Consider the following 18,254-nt stretch of genomic DNA (forward strand, 5'->3'; position numbering starts at 1 on the left):
CCTGACTCTGACCCGGCTCCCACGCCTGCCTTCGGTTCTGCCATTTTCAACTTTAGCAGCTCACTGAATAAACCCCGAATCAGTGCCCATGTTTCGGTTCTCTTCCTCGAAGACTCTCCGGATGGTGGCGATGTTCAATTCAGTAAGGGGAAGCAACCTGGTGGCAGCTCAGAGGACGTCATGGAGAAGCCAGCGGACGCTCCAAAGAATGCATCGAATCTTCCCCAGGCTCAGGAGGTATCGACTAGCAAAGGGGACAATGTCAACATGGACTCCTTTCCCACTGCAGAGGAAATTGAGAAGTATGGATGGTGTAGGGTGGTCGAGGAGGAGCCGGACGAATAGTCGCCCATCTGTTCGGAATCATGACCTCCATCGCTGCTCAGGTCTTGTTTTGGTTTTTCTGTTTATGTTATGTTGGCTCAGAATTTGCTCATGTTATGTCTATTCCACCCGAGAGGGATAATGCTGAAATTCTGCTGGTGCCCCTGCGAGGGATGAATTGTTTTGGTCCGGCGCCCCTGCGAGGGCTGTTCTTTTTTGGTATGGCGCCCCTGCGAGGGCTGTTTCTCTCAGCTGTGGTGCCCCTGCGAGGGCGGTTCTTTTTGGTCACTCCTATTCCAAAGTGCCACAAGTGGCCTCTGGTAAAATGATATTGTAAATGTACATGTTTTTCTTGCTACTGTAAATAATAGATTAGCTTTAACGAGAAAAAAAAATATCATATTAAGTGAGTTATGGTTTTTTGGCATGGGGGATTGATAAGCCATGGTATTGTAACAAAACCTATTTAGAAATTAGAAATCTCCATAATAAAATGGGGGTAAATTTCCATGGTTAAGAATTTTGTTATATATATAATTTTTTTTATAATTGATAATAACAATAATTTAAAATAAAGTTATAATTTAATTAGTTTTGTGATTTTTTTTTAATTTTAGCAATGTGAAGTAAATGTTTTGATGTTTATTCTAAATTAATGTTTATTTACATTTATAACTATAATATATATATATATATATATATATATATAATATAAATTACAAAGTTTCAATGTAGTTATTTTACATCTAAATTCTTTGATAACAACTTATTAGCTACTGACAGATTTCTCAACCACCACTAACATTGGTCTAGTGATTTGTTGTTGACCACTTTCTATGTAGCTATATTAACATTTGTTTATCAAGATATTTTTTAATAGAATTGTCAAAATAACCAAACTTTTCAAGAGCTAGCAAGCTCTGGAATTGTCAAAATAACCAAACTTTTCAAAGAGCTAGCAAGCTCTTCCAAGCATATGTATGAATACTTCACCCAGAGGGGTTAAACATGTGTGTTGTATACAAAACCAAAAAAACAAACGAGGTCTTACATATCCACCACACTATATTTTTTAGTTAGTGACATTATAAACAAAAGCCCTCATTTCGAGATTGGTCAGCGTAGCAGAGGTACTTTCACATCCAATACTTGGGAAGAAGAAGGATGCTCATATTGTTCTTCATCTGCGGTTTGTAGATCCTCTTCCTTCTGTGGAGATATTGTGATGTGGGTAACGCTGTCCTTGGATTTGCCCCATAGAACAAGGTAGAGACCAGCGAATATAAGAAGTACACCCATCATACTGTTACAATATGCCAACTAAACACTGAGTGAAATTATTTTCTTAATTTGTAAACACAGTACTTTCCTGGTCACCAAAATAAATAAGTACATGAACATCATATTATTATCTCAACCTGTGAGACAGAATTTTTTTTTATTGAAGCAAAAGTTTGGGCATCATATGCCACTTAAAGCTGCCTCTGCAACCCAGATATGTATATCCATTGAAAATCTGAAAATCTAACCACTTACCTTCCCAGATGCAGTGTGTCTCCCAGAAACAAAGATGATAAGATCGCCGAGAACACAGTAGACACTGGGCTGAATATTGAAACGAATACAGGCCCTCGTTTCTGCATACACCACAATTGCAATGCAAGTCCGAGTCCATTGCAGGTGATTCCCTGTGAAATTAAATCCTTAATAAAGCAGCAACAAGGTCCTGCATTCTCATTCTCAGATTACGTGATTGGGGGATCTTAAAACTTGGGAAAGAGGATCAACATTTAGACTTACTGCAAAGACAAAAGCGAAGATCCCGCTCCTATCTAGTACCCATGATGTTGGCTTCATTCCTCTGTCCAGAACCGTTATTAGGACAGCAGTTTGAATGGAGCCTAGAATGGCAGTAATCGATGATTGGGATAATGGGGCCGGATACTTCTTCACCGTTTCAGCCTGTAAATGAAATTATATAATCAAAGACTTAGTACAAATTGGGTGGGGATCTATGAAAGTTCAAATAACAGAAAGGTTATTGGACATTAAGTTAATATGTCAGCAGGTGAGAATACCTGCAGAATCATGGCAGTGGATAAAATAGTCACTGCTGAAACGAGATAAATACACCCTTTAATCTGTTTGCCCGAATCTCCATTTTCTTCACGGACAAACCCAACAAGAATATTTTCCATTGAGTGCAGTGCGTTAGGGTCAGAAACTGAATGTGAAGGCCCAAGTTGGCTTAAAGCAGGACCTCGCAGGAAACTCATTGCCATTGCTCCACTCACACAAACCAGAGTTCCCACAATTTTGGATCTGCTGCCAACGCACTTAATGTCTACTTTCTCCATGCTACACAGTTCACAATAACATTTAACCCACAAGGGTTTTCTATTGTTATCATTTCTACCTCTTTAGTGAATGCTAGAGTATGTTTCCAGTTTAGTTCTGTTACCGTGTTAATTTGGAAATTAGCATGCACATAGTAGAGAATGTTTAATTTCTAGAATCTGTAATCCATGGGAAGGTAGAGAATGTTTAATTTCTAAAACCTGTAAGCCCATGGGAAGTCAGAAAATGTTTAATTTCTGAAACCTGTAAGCTCATGGGAAGGTAGAGAATGTTTAATTTCTGTAAGCTGTAAACTTATGGTAAAATTTATAGCGAGTGATAGGGGAACAAATGAGTTAGAAATGCGAATACCAACCCCAAAGCCCATGCCATAACGAAAATAATGGCGGGAGCCAAGTTGGGCATTGCGGAAGCGAAGGCAGGGGACGTATCCTTTAATCCCATAAGCATGAACGCTTGAAATCCACAGACTCTGTAACAAAATCTTTATGAGAATCTTATACCAATTCTATTTGTATGGCAATAACAGTAATTGGGATGCAGAATGTTGACTTCAAATACTCAACTTACCTCCCAAGAGACAACAGAAAGAACTGTCCAAACAGAGTTAAACTCACAGTTGCTGGCCGCTTTCTCCTGCATTCCTCAGATGAAACCATGGATTTGAAATGTTAGGAATCAAAACAATACTCAGCACTGCAGATATGTAAAGAAAGGCCAATGAAATGAAACAATGCCCAAATACATACTTTTCAAGAAAGAGGGCAAATGGTGTAAGCACTAGTGCCCCCATCGCGTTGGAATAAACAATGAAAGCCAGAGGGTTCAGCCCCTTTGACAATTCCTTCCCTACAAGAACATTATTCACTGCATAACTACTCTGCAGGCCCAGCAAGGAGGCATAGATACCCAAAACTTCCAGACTGAAGAAAGGGCGTTTGTCACTGTACATCTTCGATTGCATCTTCTTCAATTCAATTCAATTCCCCCCTCCTAAATTTTCACATTACAGATCACAAGCAAAGCTGCTTCTTTTTAGAAAAAAGTTAGAATCTAACTCCCTGCAAGTCAAGGTCCCGGAATGAAGGACTTTAAGGGCTGATATTCCTACTAGCTGCAGCATAGCAATACTGATAATTTTGGACTCCTAAAACAGTGAACTCCTACACAACGTTTTCAAGGTATCACGCACGATTTTGAGAAAAATCCAAAACCAAAAAGCTTTTCAGATAGCTTCACTGAATTTGGCAGGCTGTTTTTAGTTATAATAATGTCAATTCAGTGATAATTGGTGGTGAGGGGTAAGCTTTTAGTCTGGCTAAGTATCTCTAAACCTTAGACCATCTGTGATGCAAGAACATCTTATATATATTTTATGTAATTATTTAATCAAAGAATTTAAGTTTTTCTAGAATCAGTGAATCATTCTAGAATTAATTAAAAGATAGGGAATTTAAGATTAGAATCTTAAAATTGGGAGAATATCTCTCAACTTTCTCCAAATATTTAGGAAGAAATTTCTGTAGAAAAGATTGGAAAGACTAATCTCCTCTAAATAAATAATTATATAATTTTTTGGGAAAATCAAATTTGAGAATTTTAATTTAATTAAAACTTTCTAGTGTGGTTTAATTTAATAATTTTTTTTGGGTCCAAATTTGAGAGCGCTGCACCATTTTGGTATTAGAGCCAACGTGAAATTGATAAGAGTGGATGTGTGAAGGCATGGAGAATGTTACTGGACGAGCATGTATGTTAAGTGGACAAGCTGCATGAATCTGTTTGAGGCTGACGTTACAGATTGGATTCTTGGAATTCATATATTATTTCTCTACCCTGTGTTGAAAATCGATTTGATGTGAAGACTGAGAAGGCCATTGAGCCATCCTGAGCCCTGGAGCTGTGGAACGTTGGAGCACCAGACCTGCTTAACTTTGTTCGGTGACCTGTTTGAGGACCTGCGCCAGCATTATGGGTAGGAGCACAAGCTTTGCGTATTGATCAATGTATGGTGGAGGAAGATTAGCCAACTTGTGAGGAGTAACCTGCGTCGGGCATGAAAGAGTTGTGTAAATGCAGCAAACGTTGGAATTCTACGGAAAGATGTTGACTGTAAGGAGATTGTCTAATATTATAATTAAAAAAAAAGTTGTTTATGGAGGTGGAGAAATTGTTTGGACGGTTAAAAGTGGTCGGAATTTGGGTAAATTTTTTTAAGAAATCTTGTAGATGCAGTGTTTGAATCACATAATTTTTTTCAAAAAATCTTATAGATGCAATGTTTGAATTACGTTTTTGATGGTGAAAATGAATTCAGTACTGTTGAAAACCTCTAAAGCACCTAAAATTATAAAATTTAACAACTTTTATTTGGATTTACAAAAATCTCTACCAAATTTTTTCAAAATATCACCAGAATTTCTATAACTTTCAAAGCAAAAAAACATAATTATTAAACTACTGAAAAAAAATCTGGTTGAATCTACAATTTGAGATCTTTGAACAGCGTAGATAGCATTCAAGTAGAAGTGAATTTATTTTCACTTGATAAGTGGGTGCATGTGAATTTTGACTAGTAAAAGTGAATTAATTTTCACTTGGTAAGTTGGTGCATGTCAATTTTGACTTTGACTTTATTACGTTGGTCCTATGTGTGGGGAAAGAACTTTATTAGAGCGAAGTGAATTATGTTTTTTGAGGACTTAAATAAAAATGTATGAGAGAATAAGTGGATGTGTAGTACATTGTTTTTACATACGGTGGTATTTCATATTTAAAATTATAATTTTATATTTTATATACGTGGATTATGTAAGTTTTACTGGAGGTATAAGGGTAAATATAGTAAATATATATTATAAAAATAAAGTTGAGAGTTAGAGGGATTTATATAAGAATTAGTAAGGAATTATTGTTTTTATTAAAAGATGGTTCATAGAGTTAGAGAAGCCACAGGCGCTGGAATTGGTTGAGGAAGACGAGTTACAAATTAAGTTTTTTTTTTTTTTTTTGTAAACTAAGGCAGTAATCTATTAATAAAAGTAGGAGAAATTACATACAACAACAAGTCTCAACCCGCCCATAAGGGAAACCGGGTGACCATCGAAGGTTCTTAACAGCCATCCAAAAAAAGTAAATAACCAGTCTATCTAACCAAGCAAAAAACCCATCTATTCTTACTACTAACAAACTGATTTTCCTTTGTAACAACAACATCTAATATAACAGAGTCCAAAAAGAAGTTGATAAACACCTTGCAACGTTTCCATATCCTACTGGTTCACTGTCTTTGGCTGGGGCTCGCTCTCTGCCTTGACCTCCATCTCACTTGCTTTAAACAACTGTAGAATTTTGTCCATCTTCCGGTCTTGCATCAGAAGAGTAATTTGGATGTTCTTCAGCTCCCTTTTGAAGGTGGGGATCCCTTGAGTCAATTCCACCATTTCCAGGGCCACTTGTTCCATAGCCTTGGCCATTAGTCTCTTCATACCCCAATATACATGTAGTGACTGCTTATATAACGACATCCTACCTCTTGTGTGACCCGGGTCAGGGATAAAGCACTCCCAATCATCCATTTCAGGCTCAGAGATTTCCTGCATGGCCTCTTCCTCCAATTGGTCTATGATTCTTCTGATTTTCGGGTTGGTGTCATGAAGGTATGCTTCCTCTGCCTCCTTCAATTTCTTCCTCATATCCCTCTTCCCTCTTGTGCTGCCTCTGATCTCAGTGGCTGACCCCTCCTCCACTCCAGTTCTTTGATTCCGCCGTGCTCGATCCCGGCAACCCGCAGGCCTCCCTCTACCTCTCTGCACCCCACGACCACGCACTCCCCTGCTTCTTCCTCGTCTTCCGCCCATTTCCTCTGCATCCTCTTCCGAATCCTCATTCCTTTCATCATCCATTGCGCTGCTCTGCTGCTTCCCCTTACCCCCTTTACCCACTTTACCTCCTCGTGACCAGCATTGCTCCTCCTCTAAAATATAATCCCGTATGTCGAAATCCTCCTCAGACTCATCCGGGAGGTCCACGTAAATCCGCTGAAAAGTATCGTCAATCGGGCTTTTTCCTTTCTTATCATCAGTAATCCCCTTACTACACGTCCACCTACCTTCACCCTTCTCATGACTTGCTGCCATATTGCTTGCTTGCGACTGTATCACCTTCGTAACTCTCCTCCTCCCTTTACTGCAATTAACTCCTGAGTTATTCCTTCTCTCCGCTCGACTATATTGAACCACAAATGAATCACTGCGCAGCCACCTTTCCTTCTTGAATTAAGAAGTAAGACATATTAAAGTAAGACATATTAAAACTAGATTGGACGCATTGGAGACAACATGTCAAAGAGATGTTGACATCGATGATATCAGTGAAGCGGAAGAAAGCTCAGAAGAAGAAACTCCAGAAGAGAAGATGGTTAAGATGATCGCGGGAATAAGTTCCAAGCCAAGATTGGACGTGCCTATGTATGAAGGCAGTTTAAATCCTGAAGAATTGATCGATTGGATCAGTGCCATCGACAAATATTTTGATTATGAAGGTGTAGCGGATGAGAAGAAGGTTAAGTTCGCAGTGACCAGATTAAAGGGACATGTTGCGTTATGGTGGGACAGCGTGCAAGCTGAAAGGAGAAATTGAAACAAAGGAAAGATCACTAGTTGGGATCGGATGGTGGCTAAACTCAAAGGTAAATTTCTTCCTCGAGATTATCAATTAAATCTCTTTCGCCAAATGCAAAATCTTAAGCAAAAATTTATGTCTGTAAAAGAATATATAGAGGAGTTTTATAGATTGAGTATAAGATCTGGTCATCTGGAAACTGATGAAGAAAAATTAGCTAGATACATTAATGGGTTGAAATTTGAAATACAAGATGAATTGAATATTTTGTCTCTAAAAACAGTTGAAGAAGCTTACCAGATAGCTCTTAAGGTTGAAGAAAAATTGGCAAGAAAGCAGATTCAAAGAGAAAGAAGACGAAGCAGAGGATTATCAAGTCGAGGACAATCAAGTAGAGGAAGTTTTAGTGGAATATTTGAAAGAGAAGAAGGCAACAGTTCACAACAGGCAGAATCATCAAGAGGAGATTACAGAGGACGAAGACCCTATCAAGGAAGCAGAGGTCGATCTTTTGTGGTAAGATGTTATATATGTAACAAAGTTGGTCACAAGGCTAATGAATGTCAAGAAATATTTTTTGATAAAGGAAAAACACATATAACACAAACTGATACAGAAAGTGTACAATCCTCTACACATGAAAATGCACCTGAGATTGGTGAATCCTTGATGATGAAAATAACTTTATTAAAATATGTTGAAGAAGTCAAAAAACCTACACAAAGAAAAACATTGTTCAGAACTATTTGTAAGTCGGGAGGAAAATGTTGTAAGGTCATTATTGATAGTGGGAGTATTGATAATCTAGTATCCACAAAAATGGTAGAAAAGTTGAATTTAAGGAAAACTAAACATCCTACTCCCTATAGAGTTTCGTGGTTGCAAAAAGGACATTAGATATTAGTTAATGAACAATGTGAAGTGGAGTTTCAAATAGGAAGTTATAAGGATAAAGTTCTTTGTGATGTTATGCCTATGGATGTATGTCATATCTTACTTGGAAGGCCATGGCAATATGACAAGAAAGCAATGCACGATGGAAGGAGAAATACCTACACTTTTGAAAAGGATGGTGAAAAGCATGTACTTTTGCCTTTGAAGAATGAAAAAGCACCAGAAGAAGACCAATCCAAGGTAATGTTACTTAGTAGGAAAGAATTTCTTCAAGAAATCAAGCATGAGGAGATAAATTTTGCCTTGATCGGTAAGCCAAAGGTAGTCCTTACAAGTACAAATTTGAATGATCTTCCAGAAGAAATTAAAAACATGTTGAATGAATTTATTGATATTGTAGTGGATGACTTACTTAATGAATTGCCTCCCATTAGAAGTATTAGCCATCATATTGACCTCATTCCAGGTGCTAGTCTTCCAAACAAAGCAGCTTACAGAATGACTCCAAAAGAGAACGAAGAGATTAAAAATCAAGTACAAGAATTGTTGGATAAAGGTCTTATTCGAGAAAGCTTAAGTCCATGTGCTGTTCCAACAGTATTAACTCCAAAGAAGGATGGTGGATGGAGAATGTGCACAGATTCTCGAACAATAAAAAAATTACAATCAGGTACAGGTTTCCATTACCCGTTATTGATGATCTTATAGATTGTGTAAGTGGCGCTGCATATTTTTCTAGAATATATTTAAAAAGTGGATATCATCATATTAGAGTCAGAGAAGAAAAGGAAAACATCATTTAAAACTAATAATGGTTTATATGAATGGTTGGTAGTGCCCTTCAGACTTACCAATGCTCCCAACACTTTTATGAGGCTAATGAATGAAGTTTTAAAATAATTCATTGGAAAATTTGTTATAGTTTACCTTGATGATATCTTAATCTACATTCAATCAAAAGAAGAGTGCCTAAGACATCTTAAGAAGGTTTTAATGAAGCTACAACAAGAGAAATTGTTAATCAATATAAATAAGTGTAGTTTCATGAAGACAAAATTGTACTTAGGCTTTGTGATTTCAAGGGAAGGACTAAAGATGGACCAGGAAAAAGTGAAGACCATAATCAATTGGCCAACTCCAAAAAGCATTTCAGAGGTTGACACTGATGCGAGTGGAACTGCAATAGGAGCTGTTCTAAGTCAAAAAGGAAAACCACTTTCCTACTACAGTGAAAAACTTAATCAAGCCAAGCAAAAATACTCTTCTTATGATAAAGAATTCTATGTCATCATACAAACTTTAAAGAAACAAAGACAGAAGGTGAGATACAGGTTGAAGGAAGAACTCAGAGCAGTTGAGTATGAAGAAGAAACTCACAAAGGTTTTTATACAGGTGATGAACAATCTTTTGAAACTGTCGTGAAGATTGAGAAAGATGAAGAAAGAGAACAAAATCCAAATTTTGTTCTTATCAGAGATGAAGAACAATACTTGAATGGAATGCTCGTCAGGGATGATGAACCAAAGATAGAATGTGAGGATGGACAACTTCTAAAAGTTTTTGTAAATATGAAGATTGAAGAATTCATTGGCAACATTGAGACAAATTTCAATCAAGCAGAGCAAAGAGTTTAGGAAACAAGTTTACAAACATGGGATAAGAGTGAAGGTATACTCGTCTGTTCATGTACTCTTCTTTTGATGGTTTTTGTGGTTAGCATGGTGAAGACAAATGTTTTGTAGTGAGAAAAGCGGGAGTGGAGTTATAGTAAAGTTTGAGAAGCAGATGTAAAAGGACAAGAACATGAACAGAATTATGTATGGGATCCAGGAAGACGAAACAACAAGACTCATGGTCAAGAGGCCATGGAAATTTTCTGCTTGGGTAGTATGATGCAGGAGCATCTCATATTTAATTTTATGTAATTATTTAATCAAAGAATCTAAGATTTTCTAGAATTAGTGAGTCATTCTAGAATTAATTAGGAGATAAGGAAGTTGGGATAGAATCCTAAAATTGAGACTCTAAACTTCCTCCAAATATCTACGAGGAAGTTTCTCTAGAAGAGATTCAAGAGACTTCTCTCCTCTAAATAAATAGTCATGTAATCTTTTGTGAAAATCAAGTTTGAGAGTTTTGATTTAATTAAAGCTTTGGAGTGTTTAATTTAATAATTTTCTGTCCAAATTTGGGAGCGCTGCACCAATCTGCTTCATTTGATCCAAAAAAAAATCTCAAAACTTTCTTATAAAAGGGCGTGCCAACACTCGTTTACTCTCAAGATTCTCTTTGGTCCCATCCAACTTACTCTCAAGTCTCTTTTTGGTCCCATAGAAATGGTGGACTATCGCATACATTACACAGTGCTATTCCGGAAATCTATAACAATATGAATCTTTGTGGAAGCTTCTAATCACTCAAATAAACTCTTGCCAAAATAAAACAATTTTAAAGCATACTTCAAACCTAATTATAATCCAAAAAAAAAAAATTATTTACCATCTTCAAAATTTTAATGAATAAATTATCCTTTAAATAACAATGTGCCCATCAAATTTCATTTAATTATTTCTATATCAAACACTAGAGCCACGTGGTGGCATGTCAATGCTTATTTGCATCCATAAATTGTGTGCATTTAGTTTGTTTGGTTGAAATGATATATGTAAATATGAAATTATTTGGAATAAAAAAGCTTCATTGAAAATTTATATATTTAAAATTTAAAATTTAAAATTTATTTTTTATTTTTAAAGTTTCTATAGCTTTAAAATCATTGATTTTAGATAACAACAAAAGTAGATCGAAGCTTAGATAAAAAATATATTGAAATGTATATAAAGAGAAATTCTTCTAGAAAGACTTTTTTTAATTTTTTTTTGAGTAATTATAAGTAACATTCACAATAAATAACTTTCATGAAGAAAAATAATTATAAATAAATAATAATAAATAATAGACATGCTATGCATATATTTGAATAAACGAATACTCCTTGCCCATCTATTTAATTTCACAGGGTTGTGATTCGTTAGTTTATTGTGCGTGCTCGAATTAAAATGCATCGAATTGTATCGATGATCTTAATGGTCATAGGGATATGGATGTCTTTGTCCATATTCGCAGTAACCTGGAGTCTACGATTGGATGTCATTGGCCATATTTGCAGTACTTTAGAATAGGCATAGCTCGTAGGTTTAAGTAGTGGGAAACAAAAGAATTTGACAGTGCCTCACCCCACCGCTTCCCACTACTTAAGCTTACAAACTATGCCTACTCAACACTTACCTAATTTTCTTCTAATATCATCATGCAATGGAAATTACTTCTTATTATCTTCCATCAATTATCTTCTTTATGCAATAGAATAAATCATAAATAAATAATCTACACATATCAAAAATGGGAAGGGAAACTCCCGAATCAAGCCTGCCCACTCAATAATAATTTTGCAATTACATTTTACAAAACTTCACAATTTACAAAATCGTGCCATCAATTATCTTCTTTATGCAATAGAATAAATCATAAATAAATAATGTACACATATCAAAAATGGGAAGGGAAACTCCCGAATCAAGCCTGCCCACTCAATAATAATTTTGCAATTACATTTTACAAAACTTTACAATTTACAAAATCGTGCAACCTCTGAACTAGGGAAATTGTATGTTTTAATAAAGTGTTTGTTTTTGTTTTTGTTTTTGTTTTTTTTTTTTTTTTTTAAATTGTTTATATGATACGTTTTGTTTTATAGGTAGAGATCGTTTATATAGAGCCTATAAATCAATATTCTCTTTGTTGTTAAAAGTTACTTTATTAATTAGTTTAATGAATTATGTATTTTGAATTATTTTATTTTTACATATTATAAAAAGGTAATATTAGATGTATAATTATTTTAGAATCTAAGTAATAAATATAATAATTTTACAATACAAATAAATTAAAATTATTTTTTTGGTATATTTATCTAAAAAGAATATATGAGATGTTTTTTAATTGAAAAATGTTTGAGTTATATAATATTTAGAAGAAGTTTGAAATCACTTTGTTTTATTAGAGTGTTTCTTTTCATTTATTTTTTATAAATTTTGGGAAAATTTTGTAAATGAGCTAAATTTTCATGCTTTTGCTCATAACAAAATATATATATTTTTTTTCATAGAAAGTTTTGCCCAATTTTATAGGATAGAATTATTTTTACCTCAAGAAAAAGCAAAATTTTATAGGAGACTATATAAATTATTACAAAAAGTTCACCAAACATTTTACAATTTGCATATTAGGGGATTAGCCAAGGTGTTTACACTCAGAAAAATTTCATCCTTCATATTTTCTATACCATATTTTTCTCAAGAGTCCAAAACCCTCATTTCTTATTAGAATTTCTTTAGTTTATTGATAAACATGGGAAATTTTAAACAAACTGGAAACATGGTGTTTCTTAAAATGTCAACCATCAAAGTTTTGGGTATAATTTTGTTAAAATATCGAAGTTTGTAATGATTTGATATAACTTTGAGAAAATTAGGTTCCTTTACAAACTAAAACACATTTATCCTATAGAATTTGGGCCTATCATCTTAGAAAAATTTTACATTAGTGATTTTTTTGGAAAATGTGATGGAATTAGTCCATTGGTGAAATTTAATTTCCTAAAATTTCTCCTAGTAAATTTTGGTTGAAGCTTCTTTCCATGTAAGTCATCCACTACTAGGTTGGTTTGTTCCTTCAGTTTTTGGAGACTTAAGTTCATTCATCCTATTGATCTTGGAATGGAGTTGTTAGTTTCCTCAATTTTTTGTGATCGTTTTTCATTGTGTTATTATTAATTTTTATTTAAAAGATGATGTTTTAAATTCCCATGCTCATATCCTCTTCTTCTACATATCAACTCAAATTCATCTTCCCTCTTTTGAAAGGAAAAGTAGTATGATGGTTAGCTAGGGGAGAAGCCTTCAGAGTAGAGGAATGGGGTATATATACATGAGTGGGAGAGTGGATTTTTAATCCACAATCCTTACTATATCAAGATTTTCGATTAATACTTTTCGCTATGAAATTTGAATAGGGGTGATCGTGTCGCTTCATCCTTTAGTAGATGGGGTAAGGGAAACTGCACTAGGTCCTTTTGCTAGTTCCTACTAAATTTCATAAATATTATGTTTTCTCTCTCAGAATGTAATAATGAAGGAGGAAACCATAACATAATCCTATAAGACAATGTTAAGGGATCTGCGATGTCTGTTTGTTATAAGTTTAGCCTTTTAATTTTTAAAAGGTTTAGATACTATGCATTCAATCTTGTTAATATTAGTGTATATCTCATGATCCAAAACAATACTAAAATATATATTGGTAAATATATACTTTATCTTTAGATCCAATAGCATATATTAGATTAAGTAAATCATAGCATATACCAAATTAATTAATCTACTTTTGAGTTCCTATTAATAATATTCAACAATTTTACTATGTTGATCATCTTATATGCCCCATAAGATCTCCTTAGGCATATATCATATATACAAATGCTATGTCATGTCTAGGTTAAGGACATTTGATTTCAAGGTTCCAGATGTTTTATTGTGAGTGTTCCCTGCAATTTCAAACCAAGATTCTCATTTGTGTATTATGGTCATTTTGTTTGCTTCCCTATGAAAATATGTGAATTTTTTTAACATAACTATGTTATTGAAGGATAATATTTTAATCAAACCTTTATTGGCAAAAGGTTAATTTATTATTAAAACATAATTCTTGAAGGACAAAATTTTAAACATAACATTCCTTGACGAAAAGCATTAAGACCCAAAATGTAAAAAAATCTGTCACACGGGTAAAGAGAAATCCAAATTTCAACCCTACACAATAGACTTGTGACACAAGAAAAGCTAAGACAAAACATGGCATGAAATAATGGCTTGATTTGTGGGCAAGCGAGCAACCATAATGTTGGCATGACCCCTAACTATTGATTTGTATGTTACCTATTTGATTTTATCATTAAAAGTCAGCATGACCCATGACTATTGATTTGTATGTTAGCTATTTCATTTATCATTAATTTCAACCACTGTTTTGTTTTACTTTTATGTCTTACCATTAGTTTCTCTATCAACTATTATTTAGTGGTTTTTTGGGTTTACATTTGTGTTTTACCATTGATTTGTTTATAAAATATTATTTAGTGGCATTTTTGTTTTACATTTATGTCTTACTATTGATTTGTTTGTTAACTATTATTTAGTAACTTTTTTATTTGGCTTTCTAAGATTACAACAAAGTGTTCCATGCACATGGTCAACAATGGGACGAAAGTACAAGTCAAAGACATTTACTACTGCAATTTGCATTCTAGCTAGTAAGCTTTCAAGTTTATCTTATCTAAAATATATTCACTATTTCAACAATTTGTATATCTCTTATATTTTTAATGTTATATTTATGTTGATAAGTATGTCTATTCTAGAATAGATATTCCAGAATTTGAATTTAATTATCAGTAGTTATTAAGTGGATGAATATTTTAGAGTATTCTTAGTAGTATACACAAATCAAAGATTGTGATTCATCTCCAAAATAATTATGACATTTTATCTCTTTTAATTAAAAAATGGCATACCAATAAATGTCATATTAAGTGAGTTTTGGTTTTTTTGGCATGGGGGATTGATAAGTCATGGTATTGTAACAAAACCTATTTACAAATGAGAAATATCCATAATAAAATGAGAGTAAATTTCCATGATTAAGAATTTTGTTATATATATATATATATATAAAATTATAATTGATAATAATAATAATTTAAAATAAAATTATAATTTAATTAGTTTTGTGATTTTTTTAATTTTAGCAATGTGAAATAAATGTTTTGATGTTTATTTTAAATTGATGTTTATTCACATTTAACAGCCATTTAATTTATATAACTCTAGTAATTTTTATTTTTTTTATTTATAAAATATAAATTACAAAGTTTCAATGTAGTTATTTTACATCTCAATTCTTTGATAACAATTTATTAGCTACCTACAGATTTCTCAACCACCACTGTCACTGGTGACCACTTTCTATGTAGCTATATTAGCATTTGTTTATCAAGATAATTTTTAATGGAATTGTCAGAAGAGCTAGCAAGCTCTTACATGCATATGTATGAATACTTCACCCAGAGGTCAAACATGTGTGTTGTCTACAAAACCAAAAAAACAAACGAGGTCTTACATATCCACCACACTATATTTTTTAGTTAGTGACATTATAAACAAAAGCCCTCATTTCGAGATTGGTCAGCGTAGCAGAGGTACTTTCACACCCAATACTTGGGAAGAAGAAGGATGCTCATATTGTTCTTCATCTGCGGTTTGTAGATCCTCTTCCTTCTGTGGAGATATTGTGATGTGGGTAACACTGTCCTTGGATTTGCCCCATAGAACAAGGTAGAGACCAGCGAATATAAGAAGTGCACCCATCATACTGTTACAATATGCCAACTAAAACACTGAGTGAAATTATTTTCTTAATTTGTAAACACAGTACTTTCCTGGTCACCAAAATAAATAAGTACATGAACATCATATTATTATTTCAACCTGTGAGAGAATTTTTTTTTATTGAAGCAAAAGTTTGGGCATCATATGCCAGTTAAAGCTGCCTCTGCAACCCAGATATGTATATAATCAATAAGATTGCATATCCATTGAAAATCTGAAAATCTAACCACTTACCTTCCCAGATGCAGTGTGTCTCCCAGAAACAAAGATGATAAGATTGCCGAGAACACAGTAGACACTGGGCTGAATATTGAAACGAATACAGGCCCTCGTTTCTGCATACACCACAATTGCAATGCAAGTCCGAGTCCATTGCGGATGATTCCCTGTGAAATTAAATCCTTAATAAATCAGCAACAAGGTCCTGCATTCTCATTCTCAGATTACGTGATTGGGGGATGTAAAAACTTGGGAAAGAGGATCAACATGTAGACTTACTGCAAAGACAAAAGCGAAGATCCCGCTCCTATCTAGTACCCATGATGTTGGCTTCATTCCTCTGTCCAGAACCGTTATTAGGACAGCAGTTTGAATGGAGCCTAGAATGGCAGTAATCGATGATTGGGATAATGGGGCCGGATACTTCTTCACTGTCTCAGCCTGTAAATGAAATTATATAATCAAAGACTTAGTACAAATTGGGTGGGGATCTATGACAGGTCAAATAACAGAAAGGGTTATTGGACATTAATTTAATATGTCAGGAGGTGAGAATACCTGCAAAATCATGGCAGTGGATAAAATAATCACTGCTGAAACGAGATAAATACACCCTTTAATCTGTTTGCCCGAATCTCCATTTTCTTCACGGAGAAATCCAACAAGGATATTTTCCATTGAGTGCAGTGCATTAGGGTCAGAAACTGAATGTGAAGGCCCAAGTTGGCTTAAAGCAGGACCTCGCAGGAAACTCATTGCCATTGCTCCACTCACACAAACTAGAGTTCCCGCAATTTTGCATCTGCTGCCAACGCACCTAATGTCTACTTTCTCCATGCTACACAGTTCACAATCACATTTAACCCACAAGGGTTTTCTATTGTTATCATTTCTACCTCTTTAGTGAATGCTAGAGTATGTTTCCAGTTTAGTTCTGTTACCGTGTTAGTTTGGAAATTAGCATGCACATAGTAGAGAATTTTTAATTTCTAAAACCTGTAATCCATGGGAAGGTAGAGAATGTTTAATTTCTAAAACCTGTAAGCCCATGGGAAGTCAGAAAATGTTTAATTTCTGAAACCTGTAAGCTCATGGGAAGGTAGAGAATGTTTAATTTCTGTAAGCTGTACACTTATGGTAAAATTTATAGCGAGAGATAGGGGAACAAATGAGTTAGAAATGCGAATACCAACCCTAAAGCCCATGCCATAACGAAAATAATGGCGGGAACCAAGTTGGACATTGCGGAAGCGAAGGCAGGGGACGTATCCTTTAATCCCATAAGCTTGAACGCTTGAAATCCACAGACTCTGTAACAAAATCTTTATGAGAATCTTATACCAATTCTATTTATATAGCAATAACAGTAATTGGGATGCAGAATGTTGACTTCAAATACTCAACTTACCTCCCAAGAGACAGCAGAAAGAACTGTCCAAACAGAGTTAAACTCACAGTTGCTGGCCGCTTTCTCCTGCATTGAGCATTCCTCAGATGAAACCATGGATTTGAAATGTTAGGAATCAAAACAATACGCAGCACTGCAGATATGTAAAGAAAGGCCAGTGAAATGAAACAATGCCCACATACATACTTTTCAAGAAAGAGGGCAAATGGTGTAAGCACTAGTGCCCCCATCGCGTTGGAATAAACAATGAAAGCCAGAGGGTTCAGCCCCTTTGACAATTCCTTCCCTACAAGAACATTATTCACTGCATAACTACTCTGCAGGCCCAGCAAGGAGGCATAGATACCCAACATTTCCAGACTGAAGAAAGGGCGTTTGTCACTGTACATCTTCGATTGCATCTTCTTCAATTCAATTCCCCCCTCCTAAATTTTCACATTACATATCACAAGCAAAGCTGCTTCTTTTTAGAAAAAAGTTAGAATCTAACTCCCTGCAAGTCAAGGTCCTGGAATGAAGGATTTTAAGGGCTGATATTCCTACTAGCTGCAGCATAGCAATACTGATAATTTTGGACTCCTAAAACAGTTCACATCGTTTTCAAGGTATCACGCATGATTTTGAGAAAAAACCAAAACCAAAAAGCTTTTCAAATAGCTTCACTGAATTTGGCAGGCTGTTTTAGTTGTAATAAAAATGATTTTTTTAAGTGTTATAATTTAGTTGTCAAATTTGTAGTGGGATAGTGAGCATTTTTGTTATTCATAAGTAAATTTATTACTGTTATTTAAGGAAAATCATGTCAATTCAGTAATAATTGGTGGTGAGGGGCCAAGCTTTTAGTCTGGCTAAATATCTCTAAACCTTGGACTATCAATTTGTGATGCAGGAACATCTCATATTTAATTTTATGTAATTATTT

General features: G+C 34.6%; 2 protein-coding genes across 2 annotated transcripts; both read right to left on the reverse strand.

The window, feature by feature from the left end:
* Positions 1 to 1,331: 1,331 nt before the first annotated feature.
* LOC149184796 (WAT1-related protein At5g47470-like) lies at positions 1,332 to 3,784 on the reverse strand. Its single transcript, XM_089418983.1, has 7 exons — positions 3,432 to 3,784; positions 3,253 to 3,318; positions 3,038 to 3,154; positions 2,403 to 2,682; positions 2,125 to 2,286; positions 1,861 to 2,012; positions 1,332 to 1,627 (listed from the first exon to the last, which is right to left on the reverse strand). The coding sequence occupies exons 1-7, from the start codon at positions 3,644 to 3,646 to the stop codon at positions 1,441 to 1,443; spliced, it is 1,179 nt and encodes a 392-aa protein (XP_089275109.1). The 5' UTR covers positions 3,647 to 3,784; the 3' UTR covers positions 1,332 to 1,440.
* Positions 3,785 to 15,329: 11,545 nt separating this feature from the next.
* LOC149184797 (WAT1-related protein At5g47470-like) lies at positions 15,330 to 17,747 on the reverse strand. Its single transcript, XM_089418982.1, has 7 exons — positions 17,519 to 17,747; positions 17,333 to 17,398; positions 17,118 to 17,234; positions 16,483 to 16,762; positions 16,204 to 16,365; positions 15,940 to 16,091; positions 15,330 to 15,688 (listed from the first exon to the last, which is right to left on the reverse strand). The coding sequence occupies exons 1-7, from the start codon at positions 17,731 to 17,733 to the stop codon at positions 15,502 to 15,504; spliced, it is 1,179 nt and encodes a 392-aa protein (XP_089275108.1). The 5' UTR covers positions 17,734 to 17,747; the 3' UTR covers positions 15,330 to 15,501.
* Positions 17,748 to 18,254: the final 507 nt, after the last annotated feature.

This window comes from Pinus tabuliformis, chromosome 3_2, assembly GCF_031772625.1.
Source record: "Pinus tabuliformis cultivar Carrire ecotype Pingquan chromosome 3_2, CPIR1, whole genome shotgun sequence".
Lineage (NCBI taxonomy): Eukaryota > Viridiplantae > Streptophyta > Pinopsida > Pinales > Pinaceae > Pinus > Pinus tabuliformis.